Source organism: Rhyacophila brunnea, unplaced genomic scaffold (genome assembly GCF_057557595.1).
Source record: "Rhyacophila brunnea isolate RB1 unplaced genomic scaffold, BYU_Rbru_1.0 scaffold_1, whole genome shotgun sequence".
Lineage (NCBI taxonomy): Eukaryota > Metazoa > Arthropoda > Insecta > Trichoptera > Rhyacophilidae > Rhyacophila > Rhyacophila brunnea.
The window spans coordinates 65,126,527-65,149,239 of NW_028232751.1; the positions used below are offsets into that span (position 1 = coordinate 65,126,527).

The 22,713-nt window shown below is 34.9% G+C and overlaps 2 protein-coding genes across 4 annotated transcripts in view; one reads left to right on the top strand and one right to left on the bottom strand.

Moving 5' to 3' along the window:
* The window catches only part of LOC147080122 (LIM and senescent cell antigen-like-containing domain protein 2), a 40,127-nt gene extending 32,364 nt beyond the window's left edge, over positions 1-7,763 (top strand). For 2 of the 3 annotated variants that reach the window (XR_015070814.1, XM_085948318.1), the window contains exon 6: positions 6,827-7,763. Coding sequence is in view for 2 of the 3 variants with exons in the window: in XM_085948318.1 (XP_085804444.1) it covers position 6,827 (1 nt within the window). In the remaining variant the exon portion in view is untranslated. The remainder of the gene's footprint in view (positions 1-6,826) is intronic. The other variant, XM_085948299.1, reaches the window with a different exon arrangement.
* A 9,370-nt stretch (positions 7,764-17,133) lies between these two features.
* LOC147080124 (uncharacterized) lies at positions 17,134-22,264 on the bottom strand. The gene is made up of 3 exons (XM_085948331.1): positions 21,900-22,264; positions 20,684-20,836; positions 17,134-17,954 (listed from the first exon to the last, which is right to left on the bottom strand). Exons 1-3 carry the CDS (start codon positions 22,152-22,154, stop codon positions 17,937-17,939), a joined length of 426 nt encoding a protein of 141 aa, XP_085804457.1. The 5' UTR covers positions 22,155-22,264; the 3' UTR covers positions 17,134-17,936.
* Positions 22,265-22,713: the final 449 nt, after the last annotated feature.

Genomic DNA, 22,713 nt, shown 5'->3' on the forward strand with positions numbered 1-22,713 from the left:
TCTTCTTCCACAGTACGATCGCAGCTGCGGTCGGGCAACCACGAGAGGACACGGGCAACAACCACTCTTACATACTCTTACTCACACATACATGAGGTTGACTAGGAGAAGATTCCTATAATATTATGCGACGCAGGATTTGAATACCATGATTTGGATAGCCAACAGCAAATTCCACAGGAAAAACAAATAGGTAAGTCACCAACTATTTGTGATTGTGAATAGACTAGGTTAGATAATGACCCGTAGAATTATAATACATTGAAATTATTTCACTATTGTAAAATTGAATTATACTGAGTATATGCAAACTCAATTAATTAATTAACTCTCTTTGTGAGTTAAATTTACTTAAATCAATAAAATTGTATATGGATATTATTTATTTAAAAATAATTAGTGACATTAAAAGTGCAAACCATGCGCTACATATTATTATGATAAGACATACACAGACATTGTCTTGCATTGCGGGCTGAAATGATTTGTTAGTTATAGTTATATAAGTAGTTAGTATATTATGACGTAATTTTAAATGGTTGATTTTAATTCTTTACAGAAATTACACAAGACGTTGCATTGGACAATAATATAATCATAGAATACAGAGAAGAAAGCGACATGGACGAAGATCAAATAAAGCTGGCAGATGAGATTGTAAATATTTTAGCCGATGAAGGTTTTTTACTGTCTCCACCATGATTTTGCCTGTTTCATCATCCACAGGAGTTGAAAATAATTGTCCTAATCCTATGGCTAAGGAACTGCAAGAAGTTGCACTCCAGGATCTATCTGCACGACAAACCTGTTGGAAGACATGTAATCCTGCAGGATGGAAGCGAAAAAAAAAGAGATTTTATTTTAAGAAATGTGGAGTCCAGCAATCTAAAATACCGTAAACAGAACACTGTAACAGGTAAACAACGTAAAGATGCATAAGCATGTTACTTATATAAGACCGGCCAAATTAGGCTGAGTTTGCCAAAACTTTTTTATAAAGACGATATACAGTTATAAAAAATGCTTTTTATAGGGATGGATGTGAGGACGCAAAAACCCATCAAATAAAACTAAACAGGAGGACATTAACTTTGTAAAGGGTCATATTGAAAGATACCCGAAAATGTAAAGCCACTATACCAGAGCATCTTCGACGAGGGAATATATGGATAGTGGTCTGTCCATTTCCAAAATGTACGATCAGTACATAGTGTACTGCGAACAGTCCCGGTGAGTTCAATAACTTATAGGCGAACTTTTAGCCTTAATTACAATTTAAATTTTATTAAACCAAAAAACGATCAGTGCGTCAAAATTGCATTCAGTACTCTCAAGCCTCTAGTGAGGAAAAAATCATATCGGAATCAGAGTATAGAATGCACATTGAATGGAAAATGGCAGCTGAATTATCAAAGTCATCGGACAAAAATCTTTCAATCAACAACGTAAAATACATTACAATAACTTTTGACCTGCAGAAAGTCCTACAAATACCACCATCCAGAGCTACACTGGCATATTATATGCGGAAGCTTAATATGTTCAATTTAACCGTATATGAAGGTGCTCCTCCAAATAGAGGATTTTGCTATGCATGGAGTGAAGTAGACGGAAAGAGGGGAGCTTGTGAAATCGGATCATGTTTGGCCATCTATATAAGAAATGAAGTGCCACTAACAGCAACTAACTTGGTGCTGTATTCCGATACATGTGGAGGCCAAAATCGCAATGTTCATATAGCAGCTCTCCTGAAACACCTACTGCATAAATTTTTAGAGAGTGGGCATTCGTACGTGGAAGTCGATAGCATGCATAGTGCTATCGAGTATAAGAAAAAATTTATGGACGTGTTCAGTGTGCATGATTGGCTGAACATTTTCAAAATGAGCCGTGTGGCACGGAAGTTTAAGAATGTAATGAAAATCCGTATCATGTGAAACAATTGACATTCAACGACATGCTCGACTTGAAGACATTAGCGAAAAAAATTATCAAAAATAAAAATGATGACGAAGACAAAGATAAAGTCCACTGGCTCAAAGTGAAATGTTTTAAATATGAAAAAAATTCGCCAGGAACAATCTTTTACCGCTACGATTATTCAAGTGAATACAAAAAAATTGATATATTTGGTAATCGTAGAGGTCGAAGAAGTGTTCTACCACTAGAAGACATACCAAACGCTTACGCTTCTCAGTTACACATTTCCAATGAGAAAAAAAAAGATTTATTGACAACGTGTAGCAAAAACATTATTCCTCCAGAGCTTTCATTCCGCCAGTTGGATCATCATGTGGCACTCGCAAGGTATGTTCTTTGCTAATGAAAACACCCTGAAAAAGCATGAAGAGTGAAGGCCGTTGAAGTGTGATGTGTGTCCTGGTACAGCAATGCTGGTACAGTACTGGCAATGAAAGTACCTAAATATATAATATACCTTTACAATAATTATTGAAGGATACGTTTTTTTAATATACTTATTATTTGAAACTAGCTGAGCCAGCTGGCTCTCGCCAGTCTGTCTCGCTAGGTCTTGCAGACAGCTTTTCGTCATGATGACATGGTGTTGGATTTTAATATAATTGTTAAGTATGTATAGACGGCGCCATAGTTTTCCCTTATAGTTTTACGTCAGACATTTTAACATTTCGCTGATTTGTTAGTTTTGCGATTTGCATGTCGTCACTGCCAATACAAATTTAGAGTCATATGCGTAGTCTATTCTGGAGTCAGGCCTTCACAATATTACCTGACACCACTTCAGGCTGCTAGGCCTAGCAGAACAGCTGGCAATCAACGATTGCTACCATTGACATTTTAATTTTAATACATTATATGTGTAGGTATGTGCATTTAAATATGATAAATAATTATACATCTCATTCATTCGAATATACAGCAATATTATGTGATTATCATTAAAAGCGATCAGATATATACCAATATTAATCTCTTTCGGGTCCCATTTACATAATAGAAAAAGATTAGTAGCATTAAAAACAAATTTAAACATTGTTTTGTTTCATTGTCTATAAAAAATAAATGCTTGCAGCCATAGAATAATATTTTAAAATCAAATTTTGAATTCAAAATTAACCTTAACCAATATAGTTTCCCTGTGCGGGACATTTATATCGAGACAAATGTTGATAAATAAGAAAGCAATACATATTATATCTGAGAGGAATAGACCAATTTTGATAATAATAGGAATTTATAAAACCTAAAAATGTGGAATCAGCTTAAAGAGGCCTTCATCCAGCAGTGGATTGATGACGATAATGACGATATAAATAGGTTGGTATATAAAATCACAAATTTAAAAAAAATAAAGCAGTTTATATGACTAAGAAGAGTAGAATTAGGTTGGCATAACCTTCATCCAGCAGTGGATTGATCATGGTTGATGATGATAATGACGATATTATGAATGGGTAAATATAGTATCAGCAATTTTGATAAATATAGCAATTCATATGATCGACAGAAATACAAACAACTTAGAAAGGCCTTCATCCACCAGTGGATTGATTCAGGCTCATGATGGTAATGGCAATATAAATAGATATAATATCACCAATTTTGATAAATACAGCAATTCGAATGATATAAAGGAGTAGAATCAGGCATGGGAGGCCTTTATCCAGCAGTGGATTAGTTCAGGTCGATGATGATAAGGACGATAGAAATAGGTATAATATCACAAATTCGGTAAACCTATATAGTAGTAGAGTCAGATTGCGGAACCCTTCATCCAGCAGTGGATTGATCGTGGTTGATGATGATGACGATATGAGTATGTAGATAAATAGAACATCACCGATTTTGATAAATACAGCAATTCATATGACGTAGTCGTAGAATCACGCTACGGAACCCTTCATCCAGCAGTGGATTGATGATGATGATGAAATTCAAGACTATCAAGAATACAATCAACGTAGAGAGGCCGTCATCCAGCAGTGGATTTATTAAGGCTCGTGATAAAAATGGCTTAAAAATATAGATAGTATAATATCACTGATTTCCATGTGTAAGTAAGGAGTAGAATAAAGCTGAGGAGGCCTTCATCCAGCAGTGGATAGGTCCAGATTGATGATGATAAGGATGGTAAAAATAGGTTGATATTATACAATATCACACATTTTGTTAATTATAACAATTCGTATTAATTTATTTCATTGTTTGCAATGGCAACTTAATATGACTATATCTATGGAAATTAGTAGCCTAGGTAATTATTCAATAAAAAAATAGTAAGTAAACAGCCACAAAGAAGTATTTAAAAAAAATCAAATGTGTTATTAATTAATAGAAAACTCATCTTACAATAAAAATGTCTTGATTGAAATTGATTATTTAACATGCTAATAGAAATGTCACATTTTTTCGATTAATTCTGCAAATTCTAAATTTGAATTCTGACACGTCAAATGAACTTGTTTTGCGAAAGAAAACAAATGAAAATCTAAGTCTATTAGTTTGACAGATAAAAAGCAGTGACATGGTTTTAGATTATATTTTCATAGTAATTAGTGAGGAAAGATGTATTTATTTCTTGTAGCACGCCAATGTGCTACTTACAGATTTGAATAGTTTGGTGGAATATTAATTCTGATTTGTGAAATATCGATTATATAAAAAGTATTAAGTGACAATATAATCAATTTGCCGTAGATGGCTAGCAAGATGCGAAAATGTATGGTGACGGATGTAAAACGCGATTTAAAAACGATATTATCTGTAATTGTGTCGAGTTATATCAAATTTGTGCCCGATTCAAATGGAAGTAGATTCGGGACTCTAAAAATTTTAGTGAATTCCTTTAATAATCAACAAAACGGTGTTTAAATAAAAAAGTTGACGTATTTTCCAAAATCTCTTAGGATAATAATATATTATATAGGAGATTATAAAAAATGAAATATAATATCTATAATAGTTTTGGTAGCGAGTATCAATTGACATTCTGGATTATTTCCTCGGCGAAATATCCTGTTAAATATTATTATTTACTATCAATTTATGGTTTAATTGAAGTGACTAAGATTCATAATGTTATCTAATATTTGCTTCGTAGATTTCTGAATTCATTTTATGACAGCTGTCTTGCATGTTATTGGGGACACTGTTCATATTTCAAAAAAAGAACTACTATAATATGTTCAATCAAAAATCTGTTTTTTTTTCTTGTTATAAATGTTATAAAGACAACCGTCAAAACGGAAAATTCAAAAAAAGACAGTGTGACGCGCACTTGCCTATCGAAATTCTTGCGTGTGATAATCTTGGCCGTATATGCAGCGTTGACGCACTTGCCATCTGACAGAACACAAAAAAATTCATGCTGGGGTACAACGAAACTCGCGATTTGACGAAGTGTTGCAATCTTAAATTTAATCCCCTGAACATTTTAACAAGACTGATATCCCTCTTTCTTCCCTGTACCCTTCACTAACAATTTTATTATTCCAGACAACCATTGCCTAGCATCAACGGATTGCAAATTGACAAGTTTGCCTATCAGCAAGTGCCAGATGAAGGCTATGAATTAAAAAAAAACGACAAGACCAAAGTTTTTGCTTTTTTAGCATTCGACCTGCAGCACTGTTTTCCAATGCCTTCTCTTAACTCAAATATAGTGTAATATAAAAGGCAATTGTACACATATAATTTGACTGTAAGAAATTGCACATCGAACCGAACCTCATGTTATATGTGGCACGAGGGAATAGCTGCAAGGGAGCCAACGAAATAGCGTCTTGTGTGATAAATCATCTGAATACCTACCTTAACCCTAACTGTTGAAAGTGTTATTGCATTCCCTGATTCTTGTCCGGGACAAAATAAAAATAACACAATAACTGCAGGTCTATCTTACTTAGTAAGTACATCACCAACTATCCAGGTCATAGATCATAAATATTTTCTCCCAGGCCATTCACGTATTGAGAAAGCCAAGAAAACTTCCAACATAGAAATTAATATTCCCCATGATTGGTATCAGTTTGTTAGAACAGTAAGGGGCGAGAAATCTTTTTGAATTTGTTTGTTGAATTACAAAAACAATTTTAAAATCTTGTTTCATTCAGTGTTGACCAGGGGTTGACAAAGCGTTTGATAAACAGATTTATTTAATTGTAACAGTCTTTATATATTGAATATACATCAATTTTGAAAACACGTCAGAGTATATGCACAGTGAATATAGTTTTGAAGTTATGTTGGTGTTTTCACACTGAGTTTTAGTAGATGGGGAAAATGGTTTTACGTGCCGAGTGGAAATGGTTTTTTGACTGTTTGAAACTTGTACGGTCCAATAACCTCATATAATAAAAATGATTAATAGTTGAAAAAACTTGTTGACAAATATTACTCAAGAAAGCAAAACAACATTCATGACATGAAGTTTACTTCTATTTTTGCAGTGACAGTAGATTTTGAGCATCAGCTTGTTGTCAGGGAAATAGATCCATAACGAGGTCTCGGAGGATTTTAACCAGATAATGTTTATTTACGTATACCGTGATTTGACATTCGATAAATCCTTTATGGGCTTAACTGTTTTTCATCCATTCAAAAACTCCCATTTTGTAAAATGCAGGAACGAGCAATATTTATAAGATTTTTTTAAAAAAATAATAGAGAGCACTTATATAATGTTTATTATAATAGGAAATATTGTGCACAAAAATGTAAACATATTTAATAACCACTAATTAATACCTTCACAAGGATTAGAAATTATAGCTTAATAGATTCTAGCACCTAGTTGCTTGGACTATTTCAACTCTTAATTTTAATGGTGTTTTCTTTTGTTTACCAGGAGTGCTTTGCCTCATGCCCGTTATCGTCTTCGTCTTCAGTAGTTATACCACGTGGGACGTGCAAGGTGTGTTCGATGTACTTCGCCAATTCCAACGCCCTGAGGCTGCACGAACAGCAACATTCTGAATAAAGGCCTTTTGAATGCAAAATTTGTACAAGCAAATTCAAAAAGAACTCGCATCTACTAAAGCATAAACACATCCACTCAATTCAGAGACACGGTTGCCCTAAATGTGTAAAGATTTTAGCACCGGGAAAGGTATGAAAAGACACAGCATAGTTTGAGTTGTGACCAATGCGAATCTAAATTTTTAAACTCCGAACAGCTGAAAAAGCACGTCCTGATTCACAATGACGGGTACTGCATTCTGCTGTGACTTGTGAGAGATGTCTTGGAAGATTCCGGCGGCCAACTAATAATAAGTAACTAACTTAAATTTAAATTTCATCAAGTACCCTCAGTTGATAGTATTAATAATGATATGACAATTATTATACACTACACTAATGTATTCATTGGTTTTAAATAAATTGCTGAATTTTCATGGAGTGACGTACTTTTTTTTCCCAAAAATATAGCTGCTACAGGCTACGTCAAAAAATAATTGCAGAAAATAAAATTTGAAACGAAGCATATTATTGGAATATAACTTTCTATAAATTATAGTGTAGCCTAAACTGTCAACAGTGACCGCACACTGACGTGCTCTACCAACTTAATCCCTTCAAATGACCCACAGGCTACGTCAAAAAATAATTGCAGAAAATAAATAATTTTATAATCGTTTATAGTGACCAACCTTTAATCTTAAATGTGTATGTAGTTATAAAGTATAAAACTTAATTGTGTTCCTTTGTATTGTAAATTTGTGATTGTGTCTGTAAACTTTAATTAACGTGAACAATAACCAATAAAACTCTTTGAGACATTTTGCAAAAAATCGTAATATTTCAATACTAATATGCATCCAATATGATCAACTATTCTTAACATAGACTATTGTATGACAACATCTTTTTGGCTACGTGTTAATACTGTGAACTAACATGCCCCGCCCATTTTTACCCGGAATCCCATTATAAACTAAGAAGCTCCTCCCATTTAGTAGACAGCAGCGCCTAGACGCTTAGCCAAGAAGATGTTGTCGTACAATACCAATAGACATAAATAAATATATTTATTGAGAAGCCACTGCACAAACGACCCGATTCATACCGAAAAAATACGAAGCTGATGGGCTGGGGTGTTGAACAGAAATCAATGCGCAACAAGCAATGCGAAATTCATTACAAAATGGCGGCCATTTTCAAACTGATTTATGGGCCGACGACGCATGCCCTGTGTTCAATTCGTGACACGTACGGAAAAGTCGCACTTGCGGACTGACACCCGTCGCGAGCAGTCGCCTGACTAAGCGTTCCGATACCTGTCCAGATCTAATTCCATCTGCCGAATTATCTGCTACCGATACTCCGCTGAACACCGATACCTGATTCCAGAGATATAAGCAATAATCAAAATTCTAACAGATTACCAAATTGCTTTCAACACTGCAAGTACCAAAGAAGACCAAACTACCTGGAAACACCATGGAGCAGATACAATCCGAATTAACCAGACTCGGAAACTCCAGATCGACCAGGCTCCCGAGACTTCCTGACGCTACACATCCTACTGCTGACGGCCTATCAGGACGAAGCCATAACATCACTCTACGTCAAACCACCCACCCGCACACACACCAGGAGCAACACAACAAAGAACACGCCGCGAAAGTACTACATACACATGGACCAATCAGAGCCAGAAATCCACCCACCGATCACCAACAATCACGACGCCAGTCAAGGAAGCAGACCCTCCCTCATCCACATGGAATGAAGACAATCGCCTAAATATAGTCATAAGAGGCTTCCCGATAGGCATCAACACTGAAGACATCGCAGACGACCTAACGCACAAAGGCTTCCCGATCATCAGCGTCCGGAGGATCACCCCGGGCAGGAGTGAACATCCAATGCCTCTTGTCTTGGTCAAACTCCTGGACAACGACAGAGGGAAGCAAATCTTCAACCTGAAACAAGCACTTTACCACAGAATACAGATCGAGCTACTAAGACGATACATCAGCGTAGGTCATCAACAATGCGTTAGATATTCCACCCGCCAAGATCAAGTCGAGCAACACACCCACTACAACAGACCACGACACCAGCATCACCAACACCAGAACAAATACAAGTCGGAGGAAATTCTACAATTTCTCAACGGATTACTCGATCAAAACAGTCGGATGCAACAACCGGATCTACAGACAGAAAACGAAACGCGAACCGACGAATTACCCCCTGAGAACACCACGCACCGCCTGTACAACACAGCACAAGACGATGGGAAGACACAGGATGATGAGCATAGCACTGCCGACGCCGCAGTCCCACTCACACCGACCGGATCACCTACTACACCAACTACAACCACAACACCGATCAGAACACCCAAAGCCAAAGAGTCCCTGGAAGTAGACGACACTGACACCTCGACAACCGACCCCGAAGAGATCCCAGAAAACGAAATGGAGAATACCGAAATTGAGACAAGCACCGAAGAAGAGCGCAAAGAGACAAGCATCGAGCGACAGATTGAAGAATTTCACCAAGACATGACGGAAAACAAGGACAAGATCAAGTGATGCTACCGTAACACCGATTGATCTCCACACTTATTGTAGTCGGTCAGCGGCTACCCTTATTCCAAAAATAAGGGGAAAAATAAGGCCTAGATCGATTATTTTTAGTGATTTATGACGGTCATACACCAAAGTATATAAGTAAGTATTTCCAACACTCGACAGTCAATCATAAATATATTTTTAGCAAATGTCTTAAAATCAATAAACTTGTGACTCATGCTTTTGTACGTAGGCGATAAGGAAATATTTGAACATCGTGATTTCGTCGACCCTATAACACGCGCTCACACCGACAAGGCAAAACAAAATGGAGAATACCGAAATTGAGACAAGCACCGAAGAAGAGCGCAAAGAGACAAGCATCGAGCGACAGATTCAAGAATTTCACCAAGACATGACGGAACACAAGGACAAGATCAAGTGATGCTACCGTAACACCGATTGATCTCCACACTTATTGTAGTCGGTCAGCGGCTACCCTTATTCCAAAAATAAGGGGAAAAATAAGGCCTAGATCGATTATTTTTAGTGATTTATGACGGTCATACACCAAAGTATATAAGTAAGTATTTCCAACACTCGACAGTCAATCATAAATATATTTTTAGCAAATGTCCTAAAATCAATAAACTTGTGACTCATGCTTTTGTATGTAGGCGATAAGGAAATATTTGACCATCCTGATTTCGTCGACCCTATAACACGAGCTCACACCCACAAGGCGGAGCGAATGCGGGGATCAGTGAAATGGGGTAATAAAAAGAATATTGCTGCAGTCTTACGAATATATGTGGAGGACGAGATTGGACGGTTGCGACCCATTTATAGTGATTCTAGAGGACATTGTTCATTTTTTGGAATTCCATAAATGAAGAATTGTAGAGAGAGAACAGGGTGAAGGAGGTCGGCGGACTGACGATTTCTGTATGACATGAATATGTAATTCCTATTATTGCAAGGAATAATCCAGGACTCGAGCAGGAAGCATTCCGCTTCCTCGTGCTAAAGCGGCAGCTGGCCGCCATCCTTCGGTCCGGAGCAAGGTCGGAAGATCTGCCGAGAGCTTCTACAGCCTCATGAAATCGTTTGATGCCCAGTTTAAAAAACTGAGGGAAGACGTTAGAAATCTAAATGTAGATCATGAAGAGAAAAAATGGAATAACAAACTCTAAGAGATCTAGAAAAGGACAGTAATCCCTTCTGGGGAAATCCTCCCACAGAGGAAAAACTTGAGATATCTGCGGATAGCCTCCAAAATCAATTTACCCCCAACGAGTTAGATTACACAAATAAATCACTCAGACGACACATAAATAGCCAGCACTATTTATAGTCCATGACAAGCCATCACCTCCGATAATCCCAGCCTCAACTCGAGACGTTGTATACTTAATCGAGCGCCTGCCAACGAATTATAGGCATTTACCAAAAAAGGCATACTAGCTTTGACAGATTATTTATAGTAGATTTGATTAGTATAGTGATCCGTATAAAGTATCGCCGCGTATGTGCGGCGACACCATTTTATTCGAATTTTTCTATGCCAAGTTTATAATTTCGATGTTAATTATACATAGACATACACAAATACATTCATTATCAATTTTTAAATGTTATTATAAAATAAATATTCGTTTCTAGTGAGAAAAAAATACGTAAATAAACACAAATATTACGAACAAAATCTATTTCCGTAAAATTCCTACATCCCCTTTTATGCTCTTATGAAAAACATTTTAAATTCGACCATCAGAAACAGATGTTCTGTCGAAGATTCCAGGCTAAAATTGGAAACGGCTGTGTTCAAAATTTTAGAAGTCGTTTAGGAGTCGGATTGCATGCATTGAAATTGGATCGCGATAATAATAATTATCCAATATTATTTATTTTGTGATTTTGTCATTTTATATCTATTTTTTACTATTTTTATTACACAATACATTATACATTATAGCGGTGTTTCCCGACCAGTGTCGCGAGAGCAAATTATAGTAAAAGCAAATATATAAAAATATATTTTTATAAAACTATATTACTACTTGATTTATAGTATATTACTACAGGCGGACCTCGACTTTCGAACGTTTGACTTTCGCACAATTCGCTATTTCGCACATTAAAAAAAAATTGTTTTATAAAACGTTGCGCTGTGGGGTAAAGATGCCCCCTCCCGCTCGCTCACAAGCAAGTGCATTTCTTGCATCACTTGCATCCTGCTCACACCCGTCACTTTGCTTGTGAGCTAGCTATGATAGGTATAGTGAGTGAGAAACGGAAAAACTGCAGTGTTAATATGAATAAAAAAAATCAAGGACTCATAAACTTCACACGATCGAGACAACGATGGTAATTATTACGACGTTCTGATCGTTTGCATCAATCGGACGTTCGTATGATACAAACAGGTCTACGATATGTTGTAAAAATTGTGGAAATATATCTTTAAAGATTGTTTCCAAAAGACACATTCCAAAAATCTTTGTCATCATGGATCGATGACCAACATCAAAAAGATGTCCCTCTGAGTATTTCAATTATTCAAATGAAGGCTATTAGTTTGCACAAAAATTGGAAGGCTAGATTAAAAGAAGATTCTAAGACGATTTTCAAGCAAGTAACGGTTGGTTTATATTAAATTCACTGGAGAATCGGCTGATGCGGATAAAGATGCTGCAGAAGAATTTATTTCCTCATTATCCAAAATTATGGAAGATGGAGAATATTCCTCTAGCCAAATATTTAATGTAGATGAGACAGGTTTATTTTGGAAAAAATGCCTAGTCGTACATTCTTATCCAAGGAAGAATCAGTTGCCCCCGGGCATAAACCGTCTGAAAACCGATTGACATTGCTTCTTATTGGAAACTTAGCTGGTGATTTAAAATTGATGCCAATGTTAATTTATCAACCAGAAAATCCCAGAGCATTGAAAGGGAAAGAAAGAATTGCTTCCAGTCATTTGGTAATTAAATAAAAAAGCCTGGGTAACTGCGTTAATATTTAAAGATTGGTTTACTTTAAATTTCGTGAAAGCAGTTAAGCAATATTGTAAAGTTAATAATTTACCATTTAAAATATTTTATTTAAAATAAGAAAAAGAAGAGTGGCCAACAGTTGACTCTTGATAACTTTTGAAGGGAAACACCCGCAAACCCCACTTAAACATGTCTCTTAAACGCCTCTTAAACATCTTATATACTTGATAAATAAATATATAAAAATGCACACAATTTAAATTTTTTTTTACTTCCCTCTACTTTCGAACATTTAACATTCGCACACACTTTCAGGAATCAAGTATGTGCGAAAGTCGAGGTCCTCCTGTACTTGATACTATGTGATTTACAATGTGTGTGACAAATAAAAACTAATACCAGTCAACGTTTGTTTAAATTATTTCGACCTGTTCACCCATACTCATACATAGACATTTTAATGTATTCAAATTAAAAAAGGACAATCACTATCATCTATAACACTACAATATTCAAATAAAAATTTCAAACAAATAAACAGAAATCAACCACTTTCTTGGGGTGATATTATGGACTATAGCAAACCAGCGGTTCCCATTATTATTATACTGTTCTTATTTTGATTGGATAGTAATATAATGAAATAAATTTAGCGGATCTCAACATGTTATAACAATAAATCTTTTTCTCAGTTTATCTCACAATTTTTTTTATAGATTGTTATTTTGCCCTGCTAAGTATATTATCCAATCAAAATAAGAACAGTATAATAATATCTAATCATTTGAAAAAAATGAAATTTCTTATAAGTACAAAAAAAATGAGAACCGCTGGTTTGCTATAGTCTACAATATAATCGAAATAATAAATTATAGTAGAATAACGATCGCTGGAACAAAATTTATGAGGTGAATTTAGAAAAAAATATATTTTTATAAAATCTTGAGAACCACTGAATTTATTTTACAATATTTTACTGTCCAACCAAAATAAGAATAGTATTATAATAAGGCATGCATTTTTGAAGCAAGTATTAATAGACAATTTTGAAAAGTTTTTAAATAACAACTGTCAGAATTTTAAATGAATGGTAAGTATTTATTTCAAAGTATCGGTATAAGCCCGCCAGTTTTAATGTTGAATGTAAAATAATGGTACAGCAAGAAATAATATTCAAAAATTAGTAGTAAAAATAAATAATCATTATTTAAATGACTGGGCCAATAGATAAAATCAATATCCATTATTATTTTGATAGTATGAAAAGTAAAAAACATTCAATGGGGCGCACGGCATTTTAGGGTTACCATTATCGCATATAAAGTATATTAGTCTATGCATTCATGAATATCGGTAAGAACAAACTATTTATGATTATATTATTATTAAAAGAAGATCAAATAAGAAGTCGCAGATGTGCAGAAAAAAGAGCTAGATGGACATTTCACAGAGTAAATGCGAATAACCTCAAAGATTAAATTAATAATTGATCAAAAATATAGGTTCTCTAGGTAGGTACTACAAATATTACAGAAATCATTTTTTTAACTAAGTACATTTTTATTACCTATTATTGTCTAATTTTATAAAAAAAATGAATCTCAGTTTGGGTACAACAATAATTAATAGTAATAGTATGATATTAAATTTGTCTCAATTAAAATTGTATGCTAAATTAATTAGTTAGGGTTCGTGGATTTTTTATATTTTACATGTTTTTTACTAATCACTACAAAAAAGGTTTTTTTCAACGTCTTTTAAAATTACTAATTTAACTAAGTATCTTAATTATTTATATAATATGTATATTATTATTTTTACTATTAGTGTAAATGCCGAATCAGATAATAATTTAATATTGTTAATTTATTACAGTATGTAATGTAAACAAGACCGTGAAACGTATTGCCATTGGCGAGCCAAAAGTCCGAGGACAATTAATAAGTCGTCCGATTTGTCTATGCTCTGATACTGATCAACGAACGAATAAAAAAATCGAGCTGTCAAAAGTTGCGATTATCGGAATGTTTTCCGATAATCCTAAAATGTTGTGTTATTTATATGTAGACTTGCATAAAATAATATAACAGTAAAAACAACACAAATTTTATGTTTTCTTTTATGAATTTCATAAACGTTTTTAGTAATAGGTTGTACGTAATTGAAGGAAAAGATTTTTATGTTATCGTTTGACTGGGTGTGTATTCTAGATTATCATTTTCAATCATTCACATTGATCGACATCGGTCGTTTTTAGTAATAGGTTGTATGTAATTGATATATCATTGAAGGAAACGTCTTATTCTGTCATATGTTTGTTACCATTGATTATTATTGTGAATTTTTGAACACAAGAAATACATTTATTGTAAACAACTGAAGTCTGTCTTATTATTTAATTCTGATACTGAAAATAATATGTAATAAGCACTATACAAGTCTGAAGTATGTCTTGTTATTATTGAAAAGTTGAAAATGTATATAATAGACACTACAATTTATTTAACTCGGCAATGAAGTAGAGATTAAGGGTTTGAATCTCATAAGGTAAGGTTACATATATCTTTGAAGTGCGCTTAGATCAAGAGTGTATGCCTAACAGCTACCTACAACTGATGGTTCGGAAGGTGCAGTTAAGTTAAGCTACAGCTGATAGTTAAAATGAAATAGTATCTTAAAGGCACTAGAAGCTTGCTCAGGAGACTCGCATTGCATCATTGAGCCATTTTATAGATACACAAATGCTGCTACACTAAATGGGCGTAAGGGATGAAATAATAGAGAAATACCATTCTAATAGTATAATCTGTTCTGGAGAGCCAGATAGAAAGAACAATACTATCCTACTAAATATAACATAATAAGGAAGCTACTAAATAAGTTATTTCTGTAAAAGAAAAAATATTGACAAATTGATATTTATACTTACCATTAATTATTTAAATAATTCCCGGAAATTGTTTAAATAATTCCCTATCATAATTTAAATACTTCCATTGTTATATTATAATACTTACCAATAATCATTTTTTACTTGCTATTCATATTAAATAGTTCCCACCTTTTTAATAAAATACTTGCTCGATTTTTTATTAAAATACTTGCTGATAATGGATATATATACTTACCCAATAATTTGAAGCCATATAATAATAATTATAAAAAATTGAATTTACGGAATCAAGATAATTATAATAGGTGTAATAATAATCATTCGAAGAAATTCTGAGGTAAAATTATTTAGAAAAAAACTTTTTATGAAATGTTGAGAACTACTGAATTTATTTGACTATAATTCACTATCCAAGTAAGTAGTATTATAGTTTTATAAAAATATATATTTTATAAAATGTTGAGAACAACTGACCTTGCTTTTACTATACTGTGCTGTCGCTCTACACTGGTTGGGAAGCACTACTATAATGTATTGTGTAATAGTAGGTACATAATAAAAAAATATTCTAAATTAACTCACTCCCACGATGTGTATGCTAGATAATTAACTCACTAATCAAAGGGTTAACGCCCGCTTAGAACTCCAATATTTTCCAGATGACTGGAAACTAATGACATCACACCCGCCCCGATCACTGGCTATTAGCCTGCTCCCTATGATGAGCCAAATCTTAGAGAGAATCATAAACTCCAGACTTCAAATCACCATTTATGAGAAAAACCTTGTACCATACGAGCAGGTCACGCTACTAATTACCGACTGCTACGTGCAACAGAATACATAACAGACGGTTTCAACCACCACAGGCACACGGTTGGCTTGTTCTTAGATATCGACCAAGTTTGGAATACAAATGTCTTTTTTATACCTCAAATTATCAAAAGAATCAATTTGTTTCTTATTTTACATTATCACACAATTAGGGGAGTTCAATCCGAGCCCGCCGTCCAGGATTGAAAAAATTACAAATAATTTAGATGAATGGAATATTACTTATACGCCAGTTGGTTATCAAATAGCCTTCTCTCCTCTTGGACCTCTCATCTCAGCATTTTCAGCCCGTGCAACCAGCTAAAACGTCCTAGTGAGTAATTAGATAATAAATGTAAAGGAATCCATCTCCCCACAACCAGAAACCGCTTCACGCCCATGTACATAGTATATCCACATGCCTACCAGTAAGTAGTAAAGGGTGCCTGCTGAAGGAAGGTAGGTAATTATATTTACGGAATTTCAATTTTGTTTCCTCAGTGTTTTACAGAACGCGCTAAAGCATATATTTTATATAAGCTTGTACTACAAAATCAACGGTCTTTGTCCAGACTCACATGTGTAAAATAACAGCCATTACTGCCCTTCCAAGGAAGAAGGCAGTAACATACACACTATGGTGATACTTTTTATTAGTAGGATGGAAGACCCGTTTCGAATTCTGAATGGAGACAAAACCAGTTTCTGTTTATGACCAAAGACAGGCAAGGTGATTGCCTCGAAAGGTACAAAAACATTCATCAGGTCCAATCCGGAAACGAAAAAGAAACTATAACAGTTCTTAAAGTGTTTTCCGCCGATGGTTGTATTTTCGTATTTGAGGCCACCTAAAGATATTGTTAACAGCATGCCGACAGATTGGTTTATGGGTTAGACGGAGTCTAAATGGATGAAAAGAGAGACATTTTTTGAATATGTGGCCAACGGTGTGGATATATGGCTTGATGGAAATAAGATTAAAAGACCAGTTATTCTTTTTGTCGACGGTCACAAATCCTATTTAACATTAGAATTGAGCAAATTTTGCAGCGAGCGACAAATAATTCTATATGCACTACCTCCAAACACGATGCACATGATGCATCCGGTAGTGTCAGCGTGTTCAAACCACTTAAAGACATTTCGAGCAACCTCAATATGGACGAAACCATCAAAAATGTATTCAGAAAATGTGGTCTATATCCGTTTGGGTGTAGATTACACGAAATTTACCATAGTCACTGTGACACTGCGTTGAATCAGTCAATCAATTATAGTGAAAACATTGAACACCCATGCTGTCAAATCTATCGATCAGTTATCATTCGGTCGATTCGCACGAGCGGGCCCACGCCCATCTTATATACCTACCCTGCTACATACATACTAAATTTGTCAACACAAATCGAAAATTTGTGAAGGACACAGTTAAATGCATTTGACATAATAACGATCAGGTCGGCGTCCACAGTGAAGGGTAGAAATCCAAGATAGCCGATTTCATTATTACAATGGATAAGATTGAGGTGAATTGAAATCGTTACGCGGATCATTCTCAAACGCTTTAGACGTTGCGCTCAGACAAAGCTCGGTGTCGGTCGGTCCGTTCACCGTGCACGCCAAACCTTGGAATATTTAAACACAAACTTTGCGATGATCAATAAGACATCAGCTCTCGACTCCTGTTGTCTCCTCTTCTCCGACGATGCGGTGCACGATGAATATCCGGCGCCGTCATACTCCCGAGGCATTCTGAAAGCGGACACGCAAAATATGAGATTAAACAATAGTAAATTTACAATTCCACTCGTACGGTAGACTGAATTACAGTAAAACCTCGGTATTTCGAACGCCGTTAAATCGAAATTCGCTCTAAAATGAATATTTTCCCGATTTTTACCCCCCAAAATTGTTTAATCATACAAAAAGTTCGTTACAAATCGAAATATTCGTTATTTCGTAATTTGAAATGAATTTTGGTCCGCACAAGCAATTATTATTCGTATAAATTAAAGTTTATTTTTGTTTACTTAAAATATTTTGAAATTCATACATATTTCCGCCAGCTGTGGGCGAATCGGCGATTAATTATTATTATTATACATCTACCGTTATAGCGATGACGCATCGGTGCGCGAGTAACAGGCACACACAGCTGAGCATCAGCCGAGTTCGTTTCATTCGTTATCAACTCACGGCCGCGCACCGCGTTCAGTACATAATATTATCATACAAAATTATCGATACAATAGAAAACAAATAAACGAGTGTATTCGTAATACTAAAGTCTCGTTGTTTTAATATGTGGCTGCAGACATTTTTTTATATTGTATACCTGTGTTTAGTGTTTCGGACTGGCGTTTTTCTCCTATTTTACTTATTTACGACATTTATTTATCGATAATGTTTCGGACTGGCGTTTTGTGACTGTGTTTTTCACGTATTTTGTTTATTTTCGACATTAATTTAGAGTTATTAACTCAAGACAGACTTTATTATTTTATATTAGTAACAATCGCTGATGTAGTTAAAAAAACATATAAGGCTATTACGATCGCCGAATAAATGAATTTGATTTGTGATGTCGACAATAAAGTTGACAGCAAAGGAAAGCTGGCAATTAAATACGGCATCTGAACTCATCGTTGTCCACCATCTTGAAAAATCGAGAAAAGGTAGAAATGGCATTTCATCAATTCAAGATGAATGGTGATAATTTTCGATTGCGACACGCGAGTCACGAAAAATTAGAGTCAAAGCTATTTGAATATTTTTCAAATATACGGTCGGCTAATATTCCGATATCGGGCCCGTCATTAGTTGAAAAGGCAAAATCGTTAGTCAAAATAAATCCTTTGTTATAAATTATACAAGCAAAAGTGTCTATACTGTGGATGGTGAGTTTTACTGATTTAGTCATTTGAAAACTTCTAATACTTGTCTGAAATATGCAAAAGTAACCAAACAGGAATAGTTTACTTTAGCTTGTTATAATAAGATCGCGTTGGTCTAAATTAAATCAAACAAACCTAACCAAAGAGAAAACACTTTTGAAACAGTAACCTTTGACTTGCAGAGTGTTTTACAGATTCCAAGTAGCGATGTCTCATCTCTATATTACAGCAGAGAACTCTGTTGCTACAATTTAACAAATTATGAAGGAGCTCCGCCTAATAGTGCTTTCTGTTATATTTGGCATGAGGTAAATGGCAAGCGTGGTAGCATAGAGATTGGTACATGTTTGTATAGTTATTAAACTAACTTAAGCGTCATTTTTAGTGACACGTGTGGTGACCAGAATCGCAATCAAAATATTTTGGCCCTTTTGATGGTGTAGAGCTCAGACAATATTGAAGTATCGGAGCAAAAGTTTTTAGAATCCGGACATTTAATGATGGAATGTGACGGTATCCACAGTGCCATTGCGAAGCAGAAGAGATTCATGAGCGTGTATACGATGCATGACTGGATAAAAAAATTTCAGCTGCACAATCTAATCGCAAAAAGACAACTGCGACACCGTATACCTCAACAGAACTACTTATTTTAGTAATTTATGCATATTTTTTCCGATATTCAAAATTATAGTATTTTGGGCGTACTATACGTGTTTTATATTGTACATAGTACGCTGACCAAAATTATAGTACAAATACTATAATTATAGTACGGTTGGCAATACTGAAATATGGACCTTACAGCTTTAGCAGAGAAGATTTCATACTGTCTATAAGCATATGATATTAGAACAGCATACCATTATAATACAATTGAAAAAATGTAATAGTTTAAGGGGAATTCGATAGCTTATACCTGTGGCGAAGGGTGGAGGTAGCCTGTTAAAATCCACCATAAACTTTGGCAGACATACGTATTTGTTTTCATTGATCAAATTAAAACAAATTAAAACAACGAATTGCAGATGGTGTTGATTAGTTTTTAAAATTGAATTAAACCTTGCGAAACCAAACTATAATAGATAATAGTCAAAAAATCTTCGCCTATATATAAAATATCTAATATTGTGCAATAGCATCATATATAACATTGGATATTTTATAGATAGCATATTATTTATCTATCATAGTTTGGTCGAGACAGGGCTGAATAAAATAAAATAAACCAACAATATGTGAAATATGTATACTTAATCCGACGAAAACAAATAAGTATCAACGAAAAAGTGAACACAATTATGTCGTATCGCCCCAAATATACCAAATCTATTATGGTTTGGTTTGGGTAGGGTTTAATTGATTTCTAAAAATTGTAAATTATAGTCTTAATTCATAAAAACAAATACGGATGAGTCGTATGACTGACAAAGTTTAATGTGCACTTTTGTATGGCGAATCTTAACAGCACCCTTCGCTACTGGCTTTACCGATATAAGTATTTTGGTCGGCAATCGTCAAATTAAGCCTGCGACAAGACGATAGAATATCATTAAATTATTATAATGTTATTAACTGGTATTTTACCTGATGTACTGGTTTGTGATCGGAATACGAAGAGCCAGGTTGAGGATCTTTACCACATAATGTATCCATTGTGTCTTCAACACACTCACGCTTCACGTCAGCTGGTTGAAGGTCAGTCTCATGCTTAATAGGCGTGAGGCTGGGTGCGGGGTCCTGAAAGAAACATCTCAATAGTATGCAATCACAAAATGTAACAAGCAAAAGTGATAAAATAATAATTACCCCATGATTATCATGAGCAGGAAACTTGAAAGGCGCCTTAAAGCTTCTGATTCAATGTAGAAATTAACAACATAATAATTATGTCAGGGCATTTATTTTTATTATTTTAGTCCAATATACGTTGTCACTATTGGCAGGAAGTCACACACCGAGTGTTTATTTCAGGAATTCAGGGAAAAAAATTTCGTGTCCAAACCGGAGCTGAAATAACCACCTGGGCTGCGACTAATGGTGGAGTATAGTGGTTGTCATCAATGGTGAATTGGTGAATGTGGACAATTTTCCTGGCACAATACACATGCATACAGAAACCACGTAACCAATAGGTAGGATGGCAGACATGACATGGTTATTAATTTAAGAAAACAAAACATTGTGGACATAACAAATCAAAATTCAGGGCGTTTAAATATTTACTTTTATACTGAAGAGTATAAATAAGTTATTAGTTATTGTCGTTTATAATCGACTGTCACATTGACAAACGTCCTAGTGTATTACGATATTATTATACACATAAGAAGTTTACTTACTTTGATCGTCACTTCAAATTATTAATAACACATAACCACTAAATCACATGAACTCCAAGGTCTCCAAGATACGTTAAAATAATCTGAAAGAAATCTGAAACTAAGAATACTCAGACAAGTGAACACGACGGACGCGTCAGTTTGAGCTCTCTATAGCAATGACAGGCAATGACAGGTCATCCATAGAGAACGGGAGGGCGGAAAGGTAGGACCAGTGGTGAAATGTATCGGCTTCCTTCTTCAGTGGACAATGGTTTGGCTTGTCACATGATGAATCCTAGAAGCGTAGAACGTAGAGTTGTAGAAGTTATACCTATAAGCGAGTGAAAAGATAACGAATAGTCCAAAATTATAAGTAGGTACCAAGGTGTTTTGCTTTAGATTTCTGCTTGAATGACTTTTTGACATTAAATTTAATTGGGGTTCTTTACCTAAAAAAAGTGATACCTACTAAAACTAACCTCAAAACTGCAATTTGCGTCATTGGAATGTTCGTGCTTGATATAAGTAAATTTGTCATTGTTTGTTGAAGTCGTCGATGGCATATCAAGCCACACCAGATTCGGGATTCCGCCTGTGTTGGATTCGCCTTCGCTAGGGTCGTTTTTTGTGTCCGTTGTACGATTTGTTGAACCATCGACCCAAATGAGATCCGGCATTTTTCTTTCCATACTACATATTATTTTCTGTTCATGTGGTTCGCGTTTTATTTCCATTTCACGTTTGCACCCTATGAACACTCTATTTACGGTGAAATTGACGCGATTGCGTTTAGAGATGACAGCATAGACTAATATACTTTGATGACAGTATCTGCTTCAGTATTGCCAACATCATGTTACCGAATTGCCACTGTTTGGCGGAATTTTTACACATTTTTAAATTATTGGTTAAAATTTTCCAGCTATGGGTAGACGCAGAATAAAATGTGAATAAATTATGCACAAACATAAAATACTGTATTGTAGCGCTACAACTGTCCGCAGCAAAATTAAATTTAAAGAATGGTTAGAAAAAATATTGCACTCGGACTATGCTCTCCCAAGTCTCGGGGCACTTAGTACCTCGGGGCCCCATGCGGCCGCTTAGTCCGCTTACCGCTAGACACACCCCTGTACCTACATATATATTGTCATATTAGAAAAATATAATATTTATGTTTCTTCTAAGCAGCTGTTATTCACACAAATTGGATAAAATAACAATTTTTATAATAATATGTAGCTTATGGCACGATGCTCAATCGAAATGTTACTGTATGCAATGTTTATCAAA